The sequence below is a fragment of the Mytilus edulis genome, chromosome 3, assembly GCF_963676685.1.
Source record: "Mytilus edulis chromosome 3, xbMytEdul2.2, whole genome shotgun sequence".
Classification (NCBI taxonomy): Eukaryota; Metazoa; Mollusca; class Bivalvia; order Mytilida; family Mytilidae; genus Mytilus; species Mytilus edulis.
In genome coordinates, this window is record NC_092346.1 from 75,956,490 (window position 1) to 75,984,155 (window position 27,666).

The following is a 27,666-nucleotide window of genomic DNA, read 5'->3' on the forward strand; positions in this document are numbered from 1 at the left end:
AGGGCAGATAGATATTGACCTGATAATCAATTTTACCCCATGTCAGATTTGCTCTCAATGCTTTGGTTTCAGAGATATAAGCCAAAATCTACATTTTACCCCTATGTTCTATTTTTAGCCATGGCGGCCGTCTTGGTTGGTCGGCCGGGTCACTGGACACACTTTTAAACTAGATACCCTAGTGATGATTTTGGCCAAGTTTGGTTAAACTTGGCCTAGTAGTTTCAGAGGAGAAGATTTTTGTACAAGTTAACGACGACGGACGCCAAGTGATGAGAAAAGCTCACTTGGCCCTGTGGGCCAGGTGAGCTAATAAAAAGCTGTACAATGAGCACATGATACACACTTCACTTTTAAATCCATAAAGTTCCATGACTCTTTCTATCAAAAGATTTAAGAAAACAAAAGGAAGCTTGTTTTTATAGACATTAACCAGTGAGCAGTCACCAATGTTTCATGAATACTGCTCCAAGCACGTATTGTTATTAAATTGGAAAATCCCACTTTTTAATGAATAAAACCCCATAATTTGGAAAGGTAAAATGTAAAAAAAATAATTATAAAAATTAAAAGGGAGCTCAAAAGATATCAATTAAAGATTCATGCCAATTGGTAACAGCCTTTCAGAGTTATTGTCTGACATGTTGACAACAGGCGGAAGAACAACAGTATACCATAATACTTCAATTAACGGGCATACATGTATGCACTCCTATAAAACATAAAAAAATAGTTTATACAGAGAATTAGGTCATTGACAAATCACAACTTTTCCAATTGTAATTTTATACATGATTGGTATACAAAGAAAGTAAACTGATGGTAAAATAAATAAAAATAATTAAAAAAAAACGAGTCTAGTCATATATTTTACATTTTCATTCTCCAATGCATCCTGTATTTAGCACCTGTTTTCTAAATTTATAAATAAACAATGAATGATTTACAGATGACATTGGTGAAAACTATTTCTAGACTAAAAACTATCATGACTATACTATTATTATAAACATTTTGAATGAACATTAGATTCTTAACATATCAAGGGTATAAAGTAAAGAAATTTGAACACAATATTTACATTTATTATACAAAAGGTTGATGTTACTCAATACAATTAATATTGTATTGTCTACTTGTGTCCAATCCATTTTACTTGAGTAAATAAAATATGTTTAAACTTATCTACAATTAAAGTAACTGCAACTTAGTCTTAAGGGATTTGAGGCATTGAGTAACAAGAATGTGTCCTCAGTACACGAATGCCCCACTCGCACTATCATTTTCTATGTTCATTGGACCGTGAAATTGGAGTAAAATCTCTAATTTGGCATTAAAATTAGAAAGATCATATCACAGGGAACATGTGTACCAAGTTTGAAGTCGATTGGACTTCAACTTCATCAAAAACTACCTTGACCAAAGACTTTAACCTGAGGCGGGACAGACGGACGGACGGACGGACGGACGAACGAACGGACGCACAGACCAGAAAACATAATGCCCCTCTACTATCGTAGGTGGGGCATAAAAATTAATTTTCCATTCTTAAACTAATTAATATTTTAAACAGTATATCTTCATGTCAGCATATTGCTCTACTTGTAAAACTAGTACTAGAATTCCAAATATTAATCCAAAGCATATATTAGTGAACAATTATAAATAGTACTAGACGAATATATTCGATAACTTGTATATACTTCTAACCTATGAATTCTACTTTTCAATTGCATCTATTTGAAATTATAACCTTGAATAGAGGGGCTTCCTGTGTATATACTATGTTTTACCATTATATGTCAGATCAAATATGTTCTTTAAATTCCAAAATACATGGTCTTTGTCACACATTTTCAATAACTAGGTTTTCCTGTTAATTTCAAATGTTTTACATTTTAGGATACAGAGACTGATTTTGTTATCCATTGTCAACAGAAGGAATGACATTTTGTATTGTGTGATTACCATGGCATTTAGTCTGTGAATGTCAAAATAAGTTAAACCCTACATAAGCCCTCACCTAATAGATTATTTTAAAACCATATTTTTGATTTGAACCTTATTGTTTAATCTTAAACCAAATTTGGTTTCATTTTTGACAACCTAGATTTTCCAAATGATATCAACAGGGAATTATGCTTAAACAGTATCATAAATCTTTTAAAAAAACATTTTCTAATATGTTTCCTACCTACGAAAAAATATTTATTGTTATAACATTTCAGCTAGTATCTTCAAATCAGAACAAAAATAAGAAGCCAAATGAAAACCAAACTAATAATACCATTATCATAAAAATTAATCAAAGGGGGTCGTATAAGACTCATATATATGTTGATTTATCATCTTGAGAATACAGACCAAGTTCTTCATAGATCAGTTTAATGGACTGATGTTTTCTATATAAACATTCAAAATTGCTTTCATTACAGATGTTAAATTTAAATTTAAACAGCACCATTCCTTAAACTAGGAAATATTTCTTTACCACATTCAAAATCTTTTGATTATAAAATGTATGATATATGATAATGTAACAAATAATTAGAAATGCAAAATAATTGTATATATTGAACCATCTTAAGACCCAAGCACTTTGTATGTTGGACTATAAGATTCAGAACACATGTGGTTTTGACTAGTCTACAAGCTTTAAGGTAGCACTACAGTCAGACTTTTCTGACTCTAAACAACAGTATTTAAAAATTAATTTCTCCTAAACTACTGTATAGATTTTTATAATCTTTCCCTCATTTTAAAGCTTAATATTATTCTTTCTTAATTTAAGGATAATTTTGTTTTTGGTATGACCAATTAAACAATAGCTCATTACTTCCAAAGAGTGCTCTCCCAACTTGGATTAAAATAACATTCAAATGGTAGTAAAAATGCACAAGCTACACAATGTTGTCTCAAATTTTTGATATATGTCTCCAATTATTAGATATATTGAGTCAACTGCTAGGTGCCAAAACTCATTACACCTTTCATCTTTTGAAACCTTCAAAAACAAAAAATCCAAATACTGGGACAGTTTTGTAGAAAATACTCCATAAAATGTGTGATATATGATAATGTAACAAATAATAAGAAAAGCAAAATAATTGTATACAATGAATCATCTAAAGACCTAAGCACTTTGTATGTTGAACTATAAGATTCAGAACACATGTGGTTTTGACTAGTCTACAAGTTTTAAGGTAGCACTACAGTCAGACTTTTCTGACTCCAACCAACAGTATTTAAAAATTAATTTCTCCTAAACTACTGTATGGATTTTTATAATCTTTCCCTCATTTTAAAGCTGTAATATTATTCTTTCTTAATTTAAGGATAATTTTGTTTTTGGTATGACCAATTAAACAATAGCTCATTAACTTCCAAAGAGTGCTCTCCCAACTTGGATTAAAATAACATTCAAATGGTAGTAAAAATGCACAAGCTACACAATGTTGTCTCAAATTTTTGATATATGTCTCCAATTATTAGATATATTGATTCAACTGCTAGGTGCCAAAACTCATTACACCTTTCATCTTTTGAAACCTTCAAAAACAAAAAATCCAAATACTGAGACAGTTTTGTAGAAAATACTCCTTTTAATCACATATATTAAAACGAAAGCAAAGAGGGCACCCATACGGATGCTATCTTCATTTCATATGCAAATTTGTTTTGAAAAATCACTTTAAAACTGAATATCCCCCTTTGAACCCAAAAAATGCAAAATAAATGTAAAAGTATGTTCTGACAACATTATTATATGATAAGAACCACACAGTTTGAGTCTTGTATACACCTAAACTGTAAATTTTGCCTTATCTGTTCGTCCCTCAACAACACTTATTTTGCATATGATTAGAGTTTGACATCACAGATTTAACCCACATCTGTATTTTAGTAATAAAATATAGTCAAAGCTCCTCCCCTGTCCAGACTTATGAGGTAAGAGAATACTTATTAGATAAGAGAATTTAATATTGGTCAGTTGTATAAAATCAATATTTAACATAATTCTCACTATGAAAGTACTATTTATTATTCATATTTAAAAAGAAATTCATGGTATCTAGAAAATTAAAACTATGCAATAGAAAATGTTACACAAAATAGAACTGACACTTCTCATATTACAAGTTAATAAAAAAAAAATTCAAGCAGGTGATTTGTCTAGAATAAGGATTTTTGCTAGTGTCTGATTCAGATACATATTCTTTTGCTTTATATATAGTGAAGAACATTTTTCAGAGGCATCAACATTTTTGTTTATAATAGGCACATTTATATCTATCTATATATGTCTTCACTTTATATTTCATTTCCCTCCAAAAAATTTTTAATTTTTTTTCTTGTTTACCTCCATAATTATGTAGCTTAAGATTAGTTGCAACATAATAAATGATAAGACCAACTCATTTGTCTTGTGGACACGATTAACAGCTGCTCACTTGATATCAACAGATGACTGAATGGTTAGCTTAACTCCCATATACCATTTGCTTTTATGTAATGTAATTATTAATTTACTCCCAGATGTGGCATACCAAATGTTCAGATGGATGATTACTTCAATATAATGTGATAAAATAAATTAAACTAAAAAATCATCATTTAACTGTAGTGCTACCTTAACTATAAGATAAAAAGTTACCACAGTCCATGTATATCAACAATAGCTTTAACAATTACATCAATAATAAACGCAATTTGTAAGTTTAAAGAATAAATTCAATATATAAGAAAAACAAACAAAAAATATCTCTATATATAATTGTTAACAACATTTAAAATTTTTCCCATTTTTTATTTCTGGCAATTACTTTGATTTTTCACAAATTTTACTTTAATAAGTATGTGAAATGTGAAACAGAATCTTTCATCTCATTCTTATTATTTTCAAAACTTTAAACAGGGATCATAAAAGTATGGTCTACCTTAATTTTGACAGGTATATTTCAATACAGTATCTTAGCTGCTGATGATGAATTTATCCACACTTCAGCCTTCTTTTTAAATTGTAGATTCTAAAAAATAACAAACAAACACGACAACTCTAAGTGATGCCAAGTCATCAATAGGCCAGAAAAAAATCTATAAAATGTCAAGTACAAAGTGGAGCAAACAAGGCAGCACTAGCTAGAACCCCCAGTTTCCACAGTACAAAGAGTGACTGGTTAGTGACCCATAAGCATAAGCACAAAGCTCACACCATACAGTTATGTCAAAGCTAGCTTGCATACTACAGAGGATGTCTAAAGGTCAGAGGGTGCATATACTGTACATATTTTTTAAAGCAAGGGCATGCTTTGATACCATAAGAAAGGATTGTATAAGGGTTCAAGAGCAAGACTTAGTGCTAAGAATCACTGCAGAGCTTTGTCTTACAATCATGCAAGACTTATTATAACATGTCAACTAGATGCTCTTAGAAGCCTGCTGTATGACTATCACTCACTTTGGCAATTTCATAAAATTAATGATATATATTGTTGTTTGCAGTTTCTCTGTATCTACTATATACCAGTGATAAGAAACACTCTCATGGGCCATTTTAGTGAGCGAAAAAAAGAAATGATTCTACTGAATTAAAAGTGACAGATAACATATTTACAAATGGGGGAAAAATCACTTATGTTGAATAATTGAAAACAAAAACTACATCTTGACCTTTGTTCAAAATATTTTCAGGGGGAAAAATAAGGGTTAAAATGTTACAATTAAAATAGTTTTCTTGATAAGTATGGTAATACCTATACAGGTCATTTTATATTTTTGTATAATCTCCACCCAAAAATGTACTAGATTATAGATAATGCATTTGTACATATCCAGTATTCGTTCACTCATTGAACTATAAATTAAGGACAAATATGGTATAAAAAGTTTCACACCATAGCCCATCTGTACAAAAAGTATAGATTATACAAATCAAGTCTTTTGCATTCTAAAATATTAATATAAAAAAAAAGAAGATACAGTACAATTGTCTATTATACAACTCTCCACAGGAGACCAAAATAACACAGAAATTAACAACTATAGGTCACTGTACAGCCTTCAACAATGAGCAAAGCCCATACCGCATAGACAGTTATAAAAGGTCCTGAAATGACAATGTAAAACAAGAAAACTAACGGGCTACTTTATGTTAAAAAATTGAATGAAAAACAAATATGTAACACATAAACAAACGACAACCACTGATTTACAGGCTCTGGACTTGGGACAGGCACATACATACAAAATGTGGCGTGGTTAAACATGTTAGCGGGCTCCCAATCCTTAAGTTTTATGCAAATAATTAAGGCTGAAGCCAGATTAGATCCTATATGTCTTCCATAATGTTACATTTGTTGCAGTTCAGAAAACAATTGGAAATTGTATTATTTAAAACAAGAGTGCACACGCTGAAATGTCTCGCCTTCTTTACTAATTATTGATAATATGTTGATAGTCCTAAGTATAAAGCTTTATTAAAAACTCACATAAACTTAGCATTAACCAAGATAACTAAACAAAGACCAATGAACCATGAAAATGAGGTCAAGGTCAGATGAACCATATGCCAGGCAGACATGTACAGCTAACAATGATTCCATACAACAAATATAGTTGACCTATTACTTATAGTTTAAGAAAAATAGACCAAAACAGAAAAACTTAACACTGATCAATGAACCGTGAAAATGAGGTCGAGGTCAAATAAAACCTGCGGGACTGACATATAGATCATAAAATATTCCATACACCAAATATAGTTGACCTATGGCATATAGTATTAGATAAAAAGACCAAAACTCAAAAACTTAACTTTGACCACTCAACCATGAAAATGAGGTCAAGGTCAGATGACATCTGCCCGCTAGACATGTACATCTTACAATCATTCCATACAACAAATATAGTAGATCTATTGCATAAAGTATGAGAAAAACAGACCAAAACACAAAAACTTAACTATAACCACTGAACCATGAAAATGAGGTCAAGGTCAGATGACACCTGCCAGTTGGACATGTACACCTTACAGTCCTTCCATACACCGAATATACTAGACCTATTGCTTATAGTATCTGGGATATGGACTTGACCACCAAAACTTAACCTTGTTCACTGATCCATGAAATGAGGTCGAGGTCAAGTGAAAACTGTCTGACGGGCATGAGGACCTTGCAAGGTACGCACATACCAAATATAATTATCCTATTACTAATAATAAGAGAGAATTCAACATTACAAAAAATCTGAACTTTTTTTTCAAGTGGTCACTGAACCATGAAAATGAGGTCAAGGACATTTGACATGTGACTGACGGAAACTTCGTAACATGAGGCATCTATATACAAAGTATGAAGCATCCAGGTCTTCCAACCTCTAAAATATAAAGCTTTTAAAAAGTTAGCTAACGCCGCCGCCGTAGCCGCCGTAGCCGCCGGATCACTATCCCTATGTCGAGCTTTCTGCAACAAAAGTTGCAGGCTCGACAAAAAAGTGTGTAAAAATAAATTACAAACTGTAATATTTCAAGAATACTAGATAATGATAATCAAAAATACATTTTACAAAGTGGCAAACTACCTCCAAGAGATGATGTAAACTCACATTTCAGTCTGCAAAAGCATTATTTACTAGTTAAATTTGGCTGTTAAACAAGATTTTAGTAACTGTCAGTATTATAAGATTTTTACTCTCATTTGCAGTTTTATTCAAATTATTGCTACATGGTTTATGCAATTATTTTTAAACCTGAATATTCTCTTTCTGTTGCAAACAGGTCAAGAGACTCAAACCCCTATTGAAACATGTTTTATAGTTATATAAGCAATACCATCACCTGACTATATATTTCAATTACAAAAAGCACTATTTTACAATTAAGGCTCTGTCAAATAGTTTTCTCTTCCATGTAGGAAAAGCTTCCTTATTGTCTTTATATATATGCTGTCATCCTTTCTTTCTTTTTTTGCTATTTGGAAATGGTAATACTGAATTGCAATTAAAGGCATTAATTCAAATGGCATATATAGAGGACCATCTACCGATACTGGTATAACACGGAAAAGTTTTTCAGAATCATTGAGTGACTCAAGAAGTACTTTCTCACCAATGAATCTGTCAAGCATGCTTAGTTTAAAATTTTCTGTTACCAGTATCAAAACAAATCTTGCAGACTTGAATAATTCATTTGTACTCTGAAGATAAGGAACACCAGGTTTAGCAAACTCTTTCATTAATTCTACATCAATGTGAGGTATAAATTCCTTGAGATGATTTCTGAATTCCATTGCCACCTCTTGATCTTTTTCAGCATTCAATATGACAGCATCTAATACTCCTGGAAGATGGTAAAATTGACTAATGAAAACATAAAAATCATAATATAATTCCTTATTTCAAAAATCATAATATACCTCGCAAAAAGTATTGTCCATTACAAACAATGACATTGGGTTGCAGTTTCTCTTACATTTACCCATTGCCAATAAATTGAATAAGTATCTTTTTTCTTATAATGTATACATACATTTCTTAAATTAGCATTATCATCTGAGATGACTGCGAGCAAAAGTAAAAACTATCATATCAAGGTCTAAGTGTAAATCCTAATACACACACACCAGGGTAATTCATTTAGTCATTTATTGCTTATTTGGTTGAACATATGGATGTTTGAAGAATATTTAAATGAACTTAAATGTTATCATCAGAAACTGCAGGTAACTATTGTGCAGAAAACATAACTAGTACCAAAAATGAGTGTACCTTTTTCTTTGTTAATGCAGGTCATGACCTGAATTTTCATTTTCAGAGATTGACAGATATACCTATAACTGAGGTTTATGCAAAAATCAAATGTATTTTTAACTACATTATTTGTAATTCAATTTTTGCAACAACAATTTAGTTAAGAGATCTAGACTATATATATACCAAATTTCTAGGCTATTTACCCTTTTTTATATCCCTCTGACTTAGTGCCTTTTCTTCCTCCGAGAAAGGTTTATGGATTTCCACATTCTTTGTAACTGTGATTTCTGTATTTTCTGAAATATTGAAGAAAGATAAGTCTTACATCAATTTGAATTATTTACCCAAGATATTATACGTTATAATCTTCTTCAACAGTAAATATAAATCAAGAAAGTGTTGTTTCTTTAAGGTCTGAAGGACCAAGGGAAAATAAATAAATTTTTCAAGATTTATAATTTGGCTATCTGCTAATTGCACATAGTTCTGTTTATTTTAAATAATAATATGTATATGAAACCAAGATATAAATATGGATTCTCATCTTATTATTTGTGACCATCTATGCAAGTTTACATCCAATTCCCTGTTAAGTTATAGAGTAATGATCTACAAACTCCTTTACTGCATAAATTTGAGCCTTATTAGTGACCTTAAAATTCATAAGGTTGCTAATTGTATTTAATCATAAATCCATGTAAGGTTACAATCCATATAAAATATTAAATTAATTATTCTAAACCACTTTTTAGGGAAAATATTAGGTTTTTGTTTTTTTAGAAACTGACCTTGAAATTGAATATGTGACCTTAAAATCAATGGAGATAATTGTGCATTCCCACTGCAGATGATGACAGATTGTGACTTCCAGTTTTGCAACCTTGTGTTTAAACTAAATCTTATCTTTATGTTACTAGTTTCAATTGTGCCAAAAATGAGTATTATTCACGAACATGAAACAATCAAAGAAAAATCATTTTCCTGTATATTTGAATGGTCATAATTCAGTACCAACTACCAACATTTATGTTCAACAACCAACCTTTGTAAAATATTAAATAATGAAATCTTTACCTGCTTCAAAATTTACTTCAACAAATTCACTAATAGATGTTCCATTACTGTTAATTGCCTCACACCAGTACAATCCCCTGTCATCATCTTTGACATCCAGTATAGTCAATGAAGGAATAGTCCTGGTTCCATTCCTGTACTTCCTTGTATTTTCAACTGGTACTTTTACATCACGATCATTGACTTTTCTCCACCAGATCAATTTAACAATTGGCATTGATTTTTTTGATTCAATTTGACATCCCAGTCTTAGTACATCACCTTTTCGAACCTTGTAGTCTGTACTGTCCAAATAAATTGAAGGTATTCCTAAAACTGTAGAAAAAAAAATATACTTTATAAAAAAGAAGATGTGGTATGACTGCCAATGAGACAACTATTATTTTTTCAAAGCCTTCAATTTGATGCAGTTATGAACATGTAGTTTAAATGTTGGCATTGCGCGGTCAAAAGGGTAAATGAGCTCTGCACACTAAATCTGTAGTTTGTTTTTTAATCCTTTAATCTGATCAACTTAAGTTCAATGGTACAAAAGTTACGTGCTGGACATGAAGCATGACAGGCAAATGGACAAGGTGACTCCTTTATATCCCCTCCTGAAATTTGTCTGAAGGTCATGAAGGTTTGACAAAGTTATTGATGTGTAATAAAACCTGAATCTAACTGTACTTAAATATTAACTACAAAAATTTCATGTCCAATTATGAGCCAAATACAAAATAATGAAAAATAAAATATATATAAAAAGTTTTCTCTAATTCTTCGTCAATTTATCCCTTTCTGTACCCATTGTATAAAAAATATTAATCAACATGTGGTTTGTTTGATCTCAGTTCTTCATTGGTTAAAAATAAAAATCCGATTATGTTGTCAAATTTTCTTGTTTTCCTCTGAATATCCAGTTGTGACGGCTTGAAAAAAGGCGACCATGCCTGATGACGTCACATAGAAAGAACACATCTTTTTGCAGTTAAGTCGCAAAGAAGGAATAATTGTTTGAAAATCATTAGAGAAACAGATTCCACCAATAAATATTGTGTAATACGATATTTATCCACTTTCGACAGTTAAATTTTAAATATTAAAAACGCTCCGCAAGCCTCGCGTTTTAAATTTGAAAATTTAACTGTCTCGAGTGGATAAATATTTTATCACACTGGATGCAGTGGTAGAATCTATATTTATCTGGATGTTTTTTGAATCAAATATGAATTTCAAACATTCCTTCAACATGGGTTTTAAAAGTATTCTATATAAAAAAAAAAAGAATAATCCAGAGAAAGAAATTTAATGTCTACAATGAGATACGGAAGACAGAATGTAGGATGGCAACGTCTTGCTTCAATGACCTTCATTCAAGCTGGACAATAACAAAAACATTGAAATAAGACCAATCAGTTGTAAGAGGACATGAATTTCAGTAAGCCTAAAAGGAACAGAAGAGTTTTTGTCATATAAGATTAGTAAAAGCAACATTTTTTATAACTATTATTTCAACCAATATTGGTACAATATCTTTGTTTATTTAAGAAATAATTGATGAAAGCTATACTTTATTGTAGTTTTAACATGAATAGGCATTATATTCATGATTATTTTTGCCCGAGCGAAAGCGAGGGCTAGAATAACACAAATATAATGCCTATCCTTTTAAAACTACAATAAAGTATAGCTTGCATCAATTATTTCGATTCTGAATAGGACAATTAAGGTAATTTCTATGTCTGATAAGCAGTCAGGGGACCTACTTAAATGAGTGGTTTTCTAAATCACTGATTCAAGTAACATTATTTCCATAAAGGTTGGAAGTAAAAGTCGTCTTTCTTTAATAATCACCTATTTAAGTAGTACAAAATAATTACTAGAAGAAGTGATTTAATTTTACTGTAGCTTTAAATATAGAATACTAATGATCCAGGGACTAATTATGTTTCTAAACTTATCAGAACCAACATCTGTGTTGTCTAGGATGACCAGATCATTATAGGTGATGACCTTGTACTGAATCTAGGATAATGACATAAAAATCACTTGTTTAAGTATCATACCTCAATTTCCTTCTCAAAAATCACTTCTTTAAGTATTATTTTAATAACCCCCACTAATTTCAACACCCCGAACAGTGAAATTTTTATCGCGAACAGTAGAATTTTATTACATAATCTGAAAGAAGAAACCTTGAACTTTACAGAAAAAAAACTCCCACTGCTGGGAAAAATCTGTTAAGAAAGTATAAGTTCATTATGTAAAGCCATTATTACACTACAGCATATTTTCAACTCAAATAGAATTTGCAGCTAAATGATAGCATCAAAGGCATAAACCTTGCTACTTAAAAGAAGCAAAAATTACATTTTTTTTCAATTTTACTCATGAAAAGATATAATTTAAACCTATGTGTTTTAAATTTTGGTAAAACTACAAAATCACAATTTGTGAAAAAAATTTGAATTTGCTACTCAAATAAGTGATTTAAAAATCACTTATTTCTGTAAGTCCACTGACTGATAAGTATAAGTGTAAAAGCGTTTGTGTAGGCTCTTCCATGAACCTACCTTTTTTGTTTGTAAAGAAGAAAACGGCTGGCACTGTGATTTTTCAGAGGGAGGAGTTTGAACAGCCAGCATGAACGGTTGTCGTATCTAGGTCAAATATGTCAATTTCGGAATGCAACACATTACAGTCATAATAAATGAATAAGTAACATTATGTGCACCATGTAAGAGTTTGAAAGTGTTTTAAAGTTAAGGAAATATATTAAGTGCATGATAATTTGATAAAATTCATTATTCTGAAGAAGTCAATATACGCATGTGCTCACAAATTTTATTGGATTTAGAGCATGGGTTTGTTCACAAAGAGAAAGAAGCACGTCATATTAGAATGCTATTTTTATAATTTTTCCTTTGATCTTACTGCCTGATAATTTCCTATCTCAGCATGTTAGTGATATGAAAAATTATCTCTAGAAACTAGGGCTCACATGGAGAAGACATTACTAAGTTGTAAAACTTGTGTCTGATCTATTTGTTATTTTGAACAATAAAATATGTTTAAATTAGTGCTCATATGGCGTTGTCAATAAAACTAACAACGTTGTCAATGATATTAACAACATTGTCATAGGTAAAATAGCGAGATAAACAGATTAACATTGGTCATCTCAACTCAATTGCTTTTCTCACTTTCGCCGTACCGACTCAGGTGATCAACGATAATCTAAAAATTTGCACAATATGTTTATGTATACAAAATTAATACAACTTTATATAAACTTCAGAAATAACCTGATGCTCTCTGACTGCTCTCCCTTTTAAATTGTGGTTCAAGATTCCTATTAACTCTTTCTGAATGCTGAAATAAAAATAATTGCTAACTTAAAAAACAATATCATAAATAACAAACTTATACAAATTCTATTTGATTTAAAAATATTAACTCATTAATGATAGCTCTATGAACCACCTTATACTACTTTTTAATCAAAATACTCATAAATTAATAATACATTCACAAATGGTCATATGCAGCAATGAATGCATTAGAAAACTCCAATACAGCACCAACAATATATCATTCAGCAATAATTAAAAAAAATGGTTCCTTTTATGGTCTAACCTTCACTGTCTGATTGGAATCTGTGAACCAGGTAGTGTATGCATCTTCATGATTGGTCTTGTGATCAAAACAATAAAACAAATGTTGTCTTGTTGTATCAAGAATATCCAAACCATCAGTTGCAGCATGTTTTGAATCAGGACATCTCAATTTGTATGTAAAGGCAATATTCAATTTGTGTCTGCTTTTGTAATTGCTGACAGTATTTTCAATCATCTTCCGCAATCCTTGAAAACATAGTGAAATTTGCTGAACACCATAGTACCAAACTTGAAAGAGCAGTTCATCTTTGTTTGACAGAAAATATAGCTTCTGCTTAGCATATCTATCATAATTTACCAATAAGGTTCTATAATAAAGTGCTATATTTCCATTTTGCTCACAGATAGAATATTGGGATAACAATTTGACCATCACATGATGTACAAGAGATGGCGGTAAAAAGTCAAAACTAAAGCACAGGAATGATGTTTTCCCTCTTCTTTCTGATTCAAACAAATTCACCAAATCTACTGTATGTTCTCCAGGAATTACACTAGGAACATAATAATATGTATCTGTTTCTTTATATTCATCTTCTTTCCATGCAACAGCAACCACATCAAATTGTGTCAGTATACTGATTATATCTTGGTTGGTTTGGTTGGTATTTTTCTTGAACTCAGTGTCCCCAACAATTCTGTCCAGAAGGTCAAGGGATATTAACCCTTTCTTCTTGTAATCTGAATTCTCATCTTCTTTATGAAAAGCTGTTAGAAGTTTTCTGATTACACTGTACAGCCAGTTGGGAGAAATTATAACACATTCTGGAATATCCTGGTGGTATATTACATTGTTAACATCATGCTGGTATGTCAGAAACTGATCAATTTCACGTCTATCAGTTACAGGATAACCAGATTCTTTCCCAAGCTGATGGATTTCATCAAAACTCAAAGTAACTGTTGAATTACGTTTATCATCCAATAATTGTTCAAACATTTTATATCTAACAGGGATTTCTTCCACTGGAATTTTGTCTGATGTATCGATTATTGTTGCTTTGAGACTTTGCAATTCTGAAATATTTCTATTTGTATTTGAGAGAACAAAACTGTGTGACACATGTTTGCTGATGGTTTTCTTCCTTTGATCAACACAATTAAGAACATCTCTTTCATGTCTCTTGACGGTTTCCTCAACCTGAAAAACATTTTACAATACAAGAAATGCAGGTGACACTATACAAATTATGTCTTCATACAATAAACTGTTATCACAGAGATATGTCTCGTTTTTTGTAATTTTGATTATGCAAATTTTGAAATTAATATAGCAATACTTTAACATGTTACAAAAGTTAAAAGGCAAAAAATCAGTCAATGAACCATGACTGAGGTACATGGCTAAACATTCTCCATGTAAATATGATGCTCAAATGATAATACAACTGCATACCAAATACCATTGACTTATTTTTAGTCGTTCCCTTTAAACAAACCAAAACACATACATTTACTTATAAACTATGTAAAAGTTTCAAAGTCGATAGACCATGACTGAGGGAGTGGGGCCAAATATTTTCCATGGAAATAGAATGCCTTAACGCTTATACAACTACATAACAATTGATATTGGCCTACCACTAATGGTTCCCCTTCAACTGAACTAATCACAAACTAAAACATGGAACAACTTGTCAATAGACTATAATGACTTAGCAGACAGAGCCAAATAATCTCATTGGAAATGAGATATGCCAATGCTTATACAACTGCATACCAAATATCATTAACTTACCACAAGTAGTTCCACATAAACTGACCTAATCATAAACTAATACATGAAAACTAAGCAAACATTTCAGTCAAAAGACCATGACTAAGGGCTGGGCCAAATTATATCCATGGAAATGAGATATGGCAATACTTATACAACTGCATACCAAATATCATTGACCTACAACCTGTGATTAACCATAAACTGACCTAATCACAAACTAATACAATCTTGATGTGCCGCCGCCCCCACTGCTACTCGAAACAGCATACCTTTGTGACGCTTTTTAATTCAGTCAACCGAGACAAAAATTAATGAAAAAACTGGTCATAAATTAGGTTTTATTTGTGTTCTTAATGTGGCAAGTACTCTTGTATACTATGAAGAAAAGTACAAATGAAAAGAAACTAAAACTAATTTCATCATTGTCCTTCTTTCTATTTGAATAGCATTCAAGGACTAGGAGATTGTTAACATGACCATTGTAATGGAAGGCAACTTTCAACAGAGCATCTTAAACACTATCATTTGCTCACTTTAAATCAAAGCTTTCAAACCATAACCAAAATCTGGAGATCAATACCTGGGTACACTAGTTGGTTAGCCAGACAAGTCATAAGAACAGTAAAACTTTCATTACATAACTAAATACTTACAGGTGCTGAATATTTCAATTTATCCATGTGTGTTCCAACCAATATAACAGAGGGAGTAAGTGTTAAAGGTAATACTAGGTCCTCTATTGCTACCAGTCTCTTACTGTGGACACTATAAAGCCAGTCTCTAATAAGTTCTGCAAGCAAATGTATATCATAGTAATATTATAAATTCAAATAAATCAATAGCAACTGGAGAATTTGTTTTAATTATGAAGATGCAGACCATACAGGAGTAATTCAACATGAACCCATTAGTAATTGTTCTTAATGTGCCCCAATTGAAACATTAACCATCTTCTTTGTTTCTGCTTTTAATCATTTTTTTTTTAATCTTTTTGCAGTTTATCTGTAGGAAAGTTCCAAAATAAAACAACCAGGTATTCATACCACCATTATAATTATGTATCAGCTGAAGCCTAGATTCTTTTTCCAACAAAAGATTACTCTTTGTATGACTCCTTGTTTCCACCAATAATTCTTTAGTTACATCAGATGATAAGAGGTATATTGCATGTCTTGACAGAAATGGTTCAAATGCAGCATAATATTCCTTTCCCCCTGGTATATCTAGTATGATTAGTTCTATAGTTTCATCAGTTTCTTCTTTTGATTCTTCATTTTCTGGATTCCTTTTCAATTGAATAAAGTCAATTATTGTCCTTACTGCATAATCTAAAACATATACAAACCAGTAGTATTTTGATTTTGAAAGTAAAAACCAATCCTGAATTATCATATTACCAATGATAATATTGCAGAACAATCATGAAAAACACCAACTTAAAGAATACATTTTTAGTGTGAAAAGAGATTTTGATTTAGCAAAAGAGAGCATTAACTCATAGATATTGGTTCCAACCAGAAAAAGAATTTCAAAATGACGTGCAATTGTGGCATTCATGAAAAGTTAATATCCAAAATTATAAAATAGAGGAAAGTTTACAAGGACTGAGGGAAAATTACTTGTTTTCAAGATTTAAAGCATTAGATTACCTAGTTTATAAGATATCTTATAAAATTGAATTATATAAGATATCTTATATATTATATATATGAGATATCTTGAAATTTGAATAAAAAGTAAAAGGGCTTGCCATACTGTTGACCAAAACTGTGCTGTTGCACAATACTTGGTTAATCTGTTACATGTAATAACTTAAACACCTTGTCTAGTAGAAAATGCCTTAATGATGTTTCCCAGAAGATTTAGCACCAATAATAATAAGGACCAATACCCTTTGTTTACAGATCTCGACTTCAGTCTTCAAGGCCCTCTTAAACTTCTGAACCTTGGTACAAAACCTTTTGGTACAATTTCATAGAGATCCATTGACAAATAATTCAGGGTTTGAAAACCATAAAAACCTTGTTACTACTTCCCTTTCTGTTGCTCATTCCTGAATGGTTTGGGTCATAACCCTCCAAGTCAATAACAACTTTCCTTTTGGGATATGGAACCTTGTGGTACAATTTCATAGAGATCCATACACTTATAGACAAGGTATTGTCCAGAAACTAGAAAAATGCCTTTTTTGGACCCTTTTTGACTCTTAATGTCCAAACAGTTTGAAAAATAACCCCAAAATGAATCCCAACCTTCCTTTTGAGCTATTGAACCTTTTTTTTTTAAATTTCTGACAACAACAATGAAGACATGAAAGCAATATCATGAACACACAATTTTTTTTTTGTGGTCGTATAAAAATCAATGTAGCCTTTGTTAATAAGCATTCTTTATTATATAAATACAAACCCAGTACTTTCCACTGTCCATTCTTCACTGTTAAATAAAACTTATTTAAGACATCATTTGACTTGCTCTCTTGGCCTTGTCTTTTGTCTAGAAGATTGTGCCATAATGATGTTTTCCCAGAAGATATAGCACCAATAATGATAAGGAACATAACCTTTTGTTTACTGACTTCAGTCTTCAAGGCCTTCTTAAACTTGTCAACGGCACCTCTTCCACGTTGTTGTACTTCAGTTGGAATATGTTTCATTAAAGCACCACCTAAACAGACACAAAGGTTATAATTGTACTAAGTACTGTTGTAAAATCATTACCACTTCTTCCTTGTTGATTGATAGGTGATATTGCTTTATTTGACATCAGCACCAAAAGGCTATATATTGTAACCAGAGCTATATTCATAACATAGATAACAAGATGTTAACACTTTCAACATTTTGTGTGTTTAAAAGTCAATTATTTTCAAAATTGAAGCACAATAAAGATGTTTCTGGTTTTGTTTTGCACTGGAATACTGTGTACCAATATACTTTGGACATTGAGCATTTGTTAGATTCACTTGTGTATGGAAAATTACTTTCTTACTGATCTACTTCAAGTCTGACAACAGAATTGATTGATTAATTTCATATTGAATACTTCAGATTAAAATATCTCCATCATTTACTTAGGCAATTTTAGGTCACAGACCCTTTGTACTGATATGAAACATGACACTATGTTTCCATACAAAATAAGATGTACAATGTACTAAGCTGTCAATCAAAAGTAGCTGTCAAATACAAACCTTTCTAAGCTTTTGCTCAAGTCATTATCTTAAATGCATATTTCTACTTAATACTTACTACCCAATACTAGTACTTTAATGAGGTTAGAACAAAACACCTTGCCAGCTTTATTTTTTATGTAACATCTGTATTTTGCTTCATCATCAACTTCTAAATTTGTTATGCTTAAATCAGGCTTTGAATCTGAACTTATTCTGTATTTATCACTCTCCTTAGACAAGTCAATATCATTTCCATTTTTCTGCCACCACACTTCATCAACATCCCCACATCCAAAAAGTAGCCCATTCAGTGTTTTATTTTCAACAAGTTCCACCATTAATATGATAGAATTGCCAATGTGTTCTGTGAGGACTTCATTATTTACTTTTATTCTAAAATCACCTATAAAAAAATCATAAGTACCAAGTGGATTTATTAAATGAATTTGTTTCAATGTCAAATTAATGAACCATGTATCAAAAGAAAGACAGCATTGGTGAATAAGTTCTCAAGTTATTGCATGGAGAAGACATAGAGTACCTATAATTAATCAACCAAGGACCACAATTCCTGAACAGCAGAAGTGAATACTGTAAATACCAATCAAAAGGGACCTTCCCTTTGTCATCAGTAACAACTCATTTAAATAAGAAAAGCAGTGGTTGATCTATTGTCTATTTAAAGCACAGGAACAACATAAAGCACTATATTTGAAAAGCATTGGTTTAATGGATCATAAGAAAATACAGCCAGAGCAGCCAGCACCACATCCAACCAACGATTCAACTCCAGTTCAAAAACCATGTTTCTATCAGATAACCCAGTGAAAAAGCAGACTATAATCATATTTGAATTTTTTTTCCTGAATTTAATTAAGTGAAAAAAAAGTACTTGTTTTGATAAAATTCCCTATATGAAGGAATATTTCATTTTTTCATTTACAAAATTAAAGAACCTTAGTGAGCACGCTCACATACCCCACGTCCCCACATTGTCATTGGAGAAATTAAATAAGTATAAGAAAAAAAAATTGTATAAGAAAAAACATTGAATAATAATTTCCTATAGTATGTCCTTATTATCTACAAAATTTCATGAAATTCTGTTGTGTGTTTTCAGAGGAGTTGAGATGACAAACTGTTGCAGAAGTACATTGAAGCAAATAAGTTCAAAGGGGCACAACTCCTAGAAAATCAAAGAGCTGATAGCTCTGAAGTGGAAGAAGGTGAATAAAAGGTAACTTGAATTACCATAAAAGCAGCCCCACTTACCCAGGCTGCTTTGTTTCATTATCTTTAAAATGTATTTTTTTTTCTTCAAACAAGAAAAGGTCATAAGTACATGGATTTCCCATCCGTACAATCATTTTCTATGTTCAGTTGACTATGAAAATTAGGTAAAATCTTTAATTTGGCAGTAATTAAGAAGATCATATCAAGAGGAACACATGTGTACTAAGTTTCAAGTTGATTGGATTTCAACTTCATCAAAAACTACCTCGACCATAAACTTTATAACCAGAAGCAGGACGGACGGACAGACTAGAAAACATAATGCCCATAAATGGAGCATTAAAATAGCAAGACTTGTTACATACCTGCCAACTTTTGAAAGTTCCCATATGGGTTTTTACTGCACAACAACAATTTTAAAGGTTACAATTTTTAGCGACGTATTTTGCAAGATCTGGATTGTCTAGAAAAAGTGTCATATTTGTATGATGAACTTACATGCCTTTTCCTTAAGTCTGGTTGCATGATTCTAGTTATATATTAAATCGGTAGAAAAAATATACATGAAGCTAGCAGACAAGGGTTTATTTTCCAAATTAAGAATATTAGATGCTTGTTGAAATTTCCAATTTTGAATTATGCAGATGGACCTTTAACAGGTTGGGAACAACACTCCAAATGAGGGTAACCTAACTGGAAGATCATCACAACCCACTGTAAAAAATGAGCACAAAAAACGTCATTTATATTCATATTATTTGATGAAACTTTTCCCCAAGAACTATGCATCTATTAAGTACTGAATGGTCAAAACATCATGTTTTTTTATTGACATAAATTTTGTCGTAAATGTAACCAAATGATGTAGAAATTGTGTTTTTTCTTCAAATTTCCATCAAATTGTAATGTTTATAGTTCCCTTATTGCCTCTCTATAAAATAATAAGAAGAATCTGTTTCTTGTTTTGTTTTGTTTTTGACAAATGATTGTTCACTGCTTGCAAATGAATCATTATATTTATATATCTTATCTGAATATATTTTTGTTCATGTCTCCATCTCCTTATCATTTGTAAATGTATAGACAAATAAGAAAGAAATAAGCTCCACATGTATATTTGCAACATCGTAAATTAATTAAAAAAAATAGCATACACTAACACTAGGACTGCATGGATTTTAAGCATTATGAAAGTCATATTTGTAGAAAGCTTATTAAAAAAGACTTAAAAACAGTGTAAAATGTCTTGCTATTTCTTAGCTTACACAATAAAATCTAATATGTACTAACATTTACAAATTTAAATTTCAAGATTTTACTAGGAATTAATCTAACTACTAGACCTTTTATTAGTCTAGTTGCACATATTGTATGTTAACATCTAACAACAAATGGAAGTTTTTAACGACCTTGACTGGCTATACATTAACATCTAAATATATATGTGGTGGTGTTTAACGACCTTGACTGGCCTTTCAGCCCTCGCACGGTCGGCTCGGTGCCCGAAGGCGTTTGGTGAGCTTTAAATATTCTGGTGCCATGGGTCAGGAACAAGTAGTGGAGGTCGCAATATGGAGGCCGCCATCTTGGTTTTGGTGAGTAGATTTTGGTTTTTTACTATTTTGATGTTTATTTACACTAACGGCTGCTTTCAGGGCCAGTTTGGTCAGCTTGGCAGCCCGCTAGCCTCGATGATGGAGTACAGGTAGATGATCTCGGACGTAGTTCGAAAGATGACAGGAAGCATTATCAAGACCAAAGCCGTGAGGCAGTGAAATGAAGGTCATATCACCCAACAGCCTAGGATACAGCCCTCGGACGTTAATCGGCATAACACTCCCCATAATACAATGGTTTTGGAGTGCATGTTAACGCGGGTACGCCAACTACTACGTCTATCTGTACCGCATGGATTGGTTTCTGTCATCTTAAGTAGTAAGTCGTTGATATCTAACTGCAAACCCTCATCGAAGATAGCGGGTAAAGGAGAGCTGGCCCAGCACGTCCGTTCAGCTGTAATGACTGAGACGTGACTGGATTGAATTGGATTGATGTTAACATCTAATCAGTTGTCAACAAATTTATGTATAAACTTCAATTTAATCCTTGAAAGGTCTAGATTGCTAAAATAATTTATAAATTTTAATTTTTTTATTTGTCCAAAATCATTTAAATTCATTTAATCAACATCCTTTTATGATTATTTGATTAAAATATTAATCATTTATAGTCTTTTTACAATTTACATTTTTAAAAGCAAAATAACTGAAAACAGGATAAAACAAAGGGAAGTAACAAAAAAGTATTTCAATATTCCCATTACACATCGTTTTGATAACACAACGGCAGTTAGCCGGAGGTAAACATCGTTGATTACCAGTATGTTTGACACCCAAGCTGTCAAGTGAAGCCATATAATTATACATCTTCTTTGATGTTCAGGTAAAATTTAACACAGGTGTCAATTACACCCGCACAGTAGTAAGAAATGATCAAATATGGCGTCTGAAAAATTTCATACACGGGAGTTTTTTTCTCCTTAACGGGAGGTTCACATGTATGTTACGAAGGGCATCTAATTCACATGACAAAGAAAAACCATGAATAAAGACAACACTTTATATATCCTTTTATTTATATAAAAACAAAATCTTCTTGTATGCAGGATTGCAAAATTGTAACTTCAAGGGCGAACTTCTAAACAGGGCGAGTTGTGCCGATACCAAATTCACGCATGCGTAATACAAATATCTACAGTTAAACCATCCTGTTACAAGTAAACAAATAACGTTCATGTGGATGAGATGAAATCTAATAATTTACATAAATAAAAGGGTCATATTTACGATAGTGATTGTTTTACAATCATAATTTACAAATTAAATGATTCAGATGCCTAATCATGTGTAAAAATCGGTGTCAGGAATCTAAGTTGTTTTGAAATTGTAATACACGAAATGAATGCGGCATACGGAGACTCAATGCAAATGGTCGGCCCCTTAAGTCTTCAGAAGACTTGACGTCTTCTTCCACTAAAAAATTGAACCGTAATTTCCTGTTGATATGCACATCTACATAGAATGTCCTTATTAGCTACAAAGTTTCATGAAATTCTGTTGTGTGGTTTGAGAGGAGTTGCGATGACAAAGTGTTGCAGTAGTACATTAAAGTAAATAAGTTCAAAGGGGCGTAACTCCTAGAAAAAAATTTGAATCGCAATTTCCCGTCGATATGCACAACTACATAGTATGTCCTTATTATCTGAAAAGGTTTCGTGAAATTCTGTTGTGTGGTTTGAGAGGAGTTGCGATGACAAACTGTTGCAGTAATACATTAAAGTATTAAAATAAATAAGTTCAAAGGGGCGTAACTCCTAGAAAAAAAATTGAATCGCAATTTCCCGTCGATATGCACAACTACATAGTATGTCCTTATTATCTGAAAAGGTTTCGTGATATTCTGTTGGGTGGTTTGAGAGGAGTTGCGATGACAAACTGTTGCAGTAGTACATTAAAGTAAATAAGTTCAAAGGGGCGTAACTCCTAGAAAAAAAATTGAATCGCAATTTCCCGTCGATATGCACAACTACATAGTATGTCCTTATTATCTGAAAAGGTTTCGTGATATTCTGTTGGGTGGTTTGAGAGGAGTTGCGATGACAAGAAACAGGACTGACGGACGGACGGACGGGTCAAAAACATTATACCCTCCGCAACTTCGTTGTGTGGGGTATAATAAATTGCTATACGTCAAGAGTTTATACACATATAAATAATTATAATGCTATAAAAAATCAGAATTTAAAAATTGAGCTTCAGACCAGATATGATTTTTTTGTTTAAACAGGATGCATTCTTATCTATATATGTACACTGTACATTTTATTTTCCTGAATAGATATAATATACACACTTCCTACTATTACAGGGTTATGATTAACCTGAGATAAAGCTAAGTCAAGTGAATGTATACACATTTTGAATGGTAATCAACTATAGAATTTGAAAAAGTACCTTATACCATTACATACTGGAACCTGGTGCTTTAAATCTAATTAGAAAACTGACATGTCAGCAAAATGTCCCAAGTGCATATTTTTATGAGAGGCAAAAAGACTGGTGCATACAAAACAATTCATATTGGGTGTCAATTTTTGTAAATATTGACACCTTTATTCAATTCAGATGTGTTCTCAATAAATATAAAGTTTTGTTAAATCAAAGCATGTACTTGATATTTTGGTGGGCATTTATGTGAGTGGTGCACAACCCATAATTTTGACACAGATGATCATTTTGAAAAAGCAAATATAAATCTGTCACCAAGGTCCACTCGAGAGCACTGTTAGATAAGGGGGAGCTAACTGGTATGTGCTGGAACCAAGGGACAGGGGGTCAGTCTATCGCTAGACTTAATGTTCTGATAGGCATAGCTAAAACGCAAGGAAGATTTTCATAATTTAATTACTATAACAATTTAGACGAATGATGATAACAATTCAATTAGTAAACAATTTCAAATAATAATAATAATCTAATTAAAGTACCAAGTATCAAATCTAAATATCAAATCCAAAGTAAAACTATTTCTCTTTAAAATGTAAAATATAAACTAAATGCCAAAATTACTAAAAAATAAAATGTACTTAATCTCTAATTGAAAATGCAAAGTCTCAAAATAAAAATATTCTCAAAAGTATTTCCAAAGTTAAATAACGAGTCAGTGATAAATTTTGTCTCACACTACACAGTCAACTGGTAGACTGGTAGACAGTCTTATAGGTCCAGTATAATGACGTGAGTAGTGTGAGGTTACGCTTCCGAAACACTGACTGTTATCTTAAAATATTCCCAAAAATAAAAGGTGAGTCAAAAATACATTTTTGTCTAAACACTACAAAGTCAACTAGTAGACTGATCGACAGCCTTACAGATCCAGTATAATAGACTTTTGTAGTGAAAGGTTAGGTTTCCGAAAGGTGACAGCTTTTCCAAAATTTCACAATGATATTTATACTAAAACACAAAATAACTCGACATGACACGAGATGTTAATATTACTCTCATTAGTTAAAAGAGACTTTAATTAACAAAACCTAATCCTAGTGACATATGCTAATTACAATTAATACTTCAAAATAAAGTGCTTTGAGCAACCTGTGACATTTCGAGTACTAATGCCACAGCATAGGTAAAATTAGATAAACAAATTAATTAAAATTTTACTAAATACAAACATTAAATTTTTTTACTTAAAATAAAACATATTTTTTATCAATGTTTATCCCAAATAACACTAACAAAAATATAAGCCAAAAAACACACCATGACAAATCTACATACTGATTTTCAATAAGCTGCACATCAACCTTTGATCTTATATTTACTCTCATTTTATGGAATGTCATGTTTTTCACTGAAATATTGACAAAATAATTAATATAATGAGTGGATTAAGTCTCAAAAACTCCTATTGAGGCCGTATTGTCATGAATTAGGGTTCTACCACGAGTTATCTGTAATATGACAGACAAGTCATAAAACTTTTTCTTAAGAAACATAGTCATTGTTGAAGATCATACAGTGACCTATAGCTGTTAATTCCTGTGTCAGTTGCTCTCTTGGGGAGAGTTGTCTAATTGGAAATTATACTACATCTTCTTTTTTATATTCATAATAAGTAAATGAAATAATTTTCAAAGCAGCAACAACTAATCATTTGATAAAAGGAGAGTATTATGTTACCTTTATGGAGTAACAAACATTGGACAGTTTAGTTATTTCACTTTTAACACTTCAAGAACCAATTTATTACCAAGTTTCTTACATAAATATGTTATAATTACCATGCACATATAAATTTGATTTATTAGCATACACATTTAAATTTTGAGGGATTAAGAGATATAAGGTACTTTATGATGGCAACAACGAGGTGCATTAGAGGTGTTTATCTTCTTATTTTTGTCATCATTATAGATATTCAATTCTGGAGTATTTATAGATAATACAATATTGAGGTGGAACGCAATTTACAACATTCCAGTTACCAAAGAAAATAAGAAGTCAGAAATGTGTTTGAATTTCCATATTTTTTTAGAATGGAAATAGGGAATGTGTCAAAGAATTTTTTTTTATGCAGATCACATGAATATCTGATAATTTATTTCTTGCAACTATATGTTATCAGGGTGTTAAAGCATGATATGGATTTTTCAAATCACTGTTGGATGATGTTATACAGTATTCTAATTGCTTTAAAACCATTGAATTGATTATGACAAAACTTAACAGTAATGCTTATAGGGATCCATGAAAAGTTTCTAAGTTTACTCTTGTGATGGTTATTTTCTTTAACAGTTTGTATGCGATGAATTGTTATGTGAAAATTTCACTGTAGTACTAAATAGAATAAAACTCTACCCATGCAAAGTATTTCTATATTTGAAAAATGTCAATTTAACAAATTAAAAACAAATAAGGGAAAAAAATAATAGTGGTATTGACGTATTTACACTTGTATACAATCTTGTCTGCCAAAAATTGTGAGACCAAATGAGTTCCAGCAAAATATTGTATCCTAACTCAAACATTTTACATCATAATTTAAAGTGTACATTGGATGGTTATTCAGAGATAGATCTAGGGTCGTTTGGAGACAAAATTCAGCTAATACCAAAAGTTTTAATACTTCTATAGGGGTAGAGACATTATTGCATGAACCCCCTGAGGGGTTCATGCTTATATATTGGCGAGTTTTGGATGTGTCTATGGGCCACTTGATATCTCTCGGCCGGAAGTCAGAATTAAATTCTTGGAACGTCTCGAAAGTTTTCTGTCATTTATACAGGTCTTAACAGGTTGTTATCTACGTCTTTGATATAGTCCCTTGATGGCCCTTGACGACGCAATTATATTTGTTTTAAAATGACTACTGTACACTGTGTGTATCTGGGTCAATTATAACGTGGTATTGTCTGTTGTCTCGATAACATGTTATTATTACATGTTAACTAATTATGTTTGAAGATTTAACCACGGGATACTGTGTATTTCATCAAAGACTTACGGGAGAGAACATTTTGGTTAAAATATTAATATAAGATCGGAAAAATGAAAGATAATATTCTTATCAAAAGTATTTAATTCAAGAGGAATCATAATATATACTGTATTTATGTTTCTGAAGAAACTAACAATGATTGAAATCAGAATATTTTCAGAGTTGCAATTAAGAAATAAGTATTTTATAGGACAAGATACTCTGTTTTGGTATTTTTAAATATTCATTTGTAAAGGAAACATAAAAATTAAATCTAAATAAATTCTTGCATCATACAAAAAAAAATCTTTATAAACAATAATCATTAAATTTCTTCTTTAATTACTTCATACCATTTTAGTATTTTGGTTTTATGAGTATTTATTATTTATTTTTTTGTATTGTAATACACGTATATCCAACAAACGGAAAGTCAGATAAATTTATTAAAATTAATATTTAAATTTTAAACGGTCGTGAATAAAAATACTTGAGTGTTTTCAATTCATAAAGCATGATTTTAAACTCACACCAACCGTAAAAATAATTCACACTAATCACAACAAAATTTAATTACAACCATAATGTTGATTATTTTATACTGTTTTAGTATGAATTTAAAAGTATTTGCTTATATTTTGTATAGTAATATATTCACATAATGGAATGTTAGAATTTGAAAATTATAAGATTCATTCTATAAATAAAATGTCCATCCATAAATACTTGACGTTCGTGTTTATTGATATTATATATATTTTTTTTTTAAATAACTAACAGGAACGTTAGTTTATTAAAAATTTTAATTCAATTTTTGTTTGTTTGTTTGAATAGTTTAACCTTATAGCAACTACATATTTGTACTACGGCTTTGAAAATTGTATTCATTGTGTTGACCAACTACCCTACACGTCTTGATTCATTCACATTAGAGATCACATTTCAAAAGCACACTATCGGTTTGCGTTCTCAAAAATTCCAGATAAAATGTCAATGAATTCGGAGTCAAAACA

The 27,666-nt window shown here is 31.2% G+C and overlaps 1 protein-coding gene across 1 annotated transcript in view; it reads right to left on the minus strand.

The window, feature by feature from the left end:
- Window positions 1-809: 809 nt before the first annotated feature.
- The window catches only part of LOC139517473 (uncharacterized), a 48,248-nt gene continuing 21,391 nt past the window's right edge, over window positions 810-27,666 (minus strand). Inside the window, exons 4-12 of the mRNA XM_071308573.1 lie at window positions 18,456-18,782; window positions 17,614-17,871; window positions 16,248-16,532; window positions 15,858-15,994; window positions 13,444-14,625; window positions 13,113-13,179; window positions 9,826-10,140; window positions 8,955-9,047; window positions 810-8,338 (exon numbers count right to left, since the gene is read on the minus strand). Of these exons, the coding sequence (XP_071164674.1) occupies window positions 7,878-8,338; window positions 8,955-9,047; window positions 9,826-10,140; window positions 13,113-13,179; window positions 13,444-14,625; window positions 15,858-15,994; window positions 16,248-16,532; window positions 17,614-17,871; window positions 18,456-18,782 (3,125 nt within the window). The 3' untranslated portion in view covers window positions 810-7,877. The remainder of the gene's footprint in view (window positions 8,339-8,954; window positions 9,048-9,825; window positions 10,141-13,112; window positions 13,180-13,443; window positions 14,626-15,857; window positions 15,995-16,247; window positions 16,533-17,613; window positions 17,872-18,455; window positions 18,783-27,666) is intronic.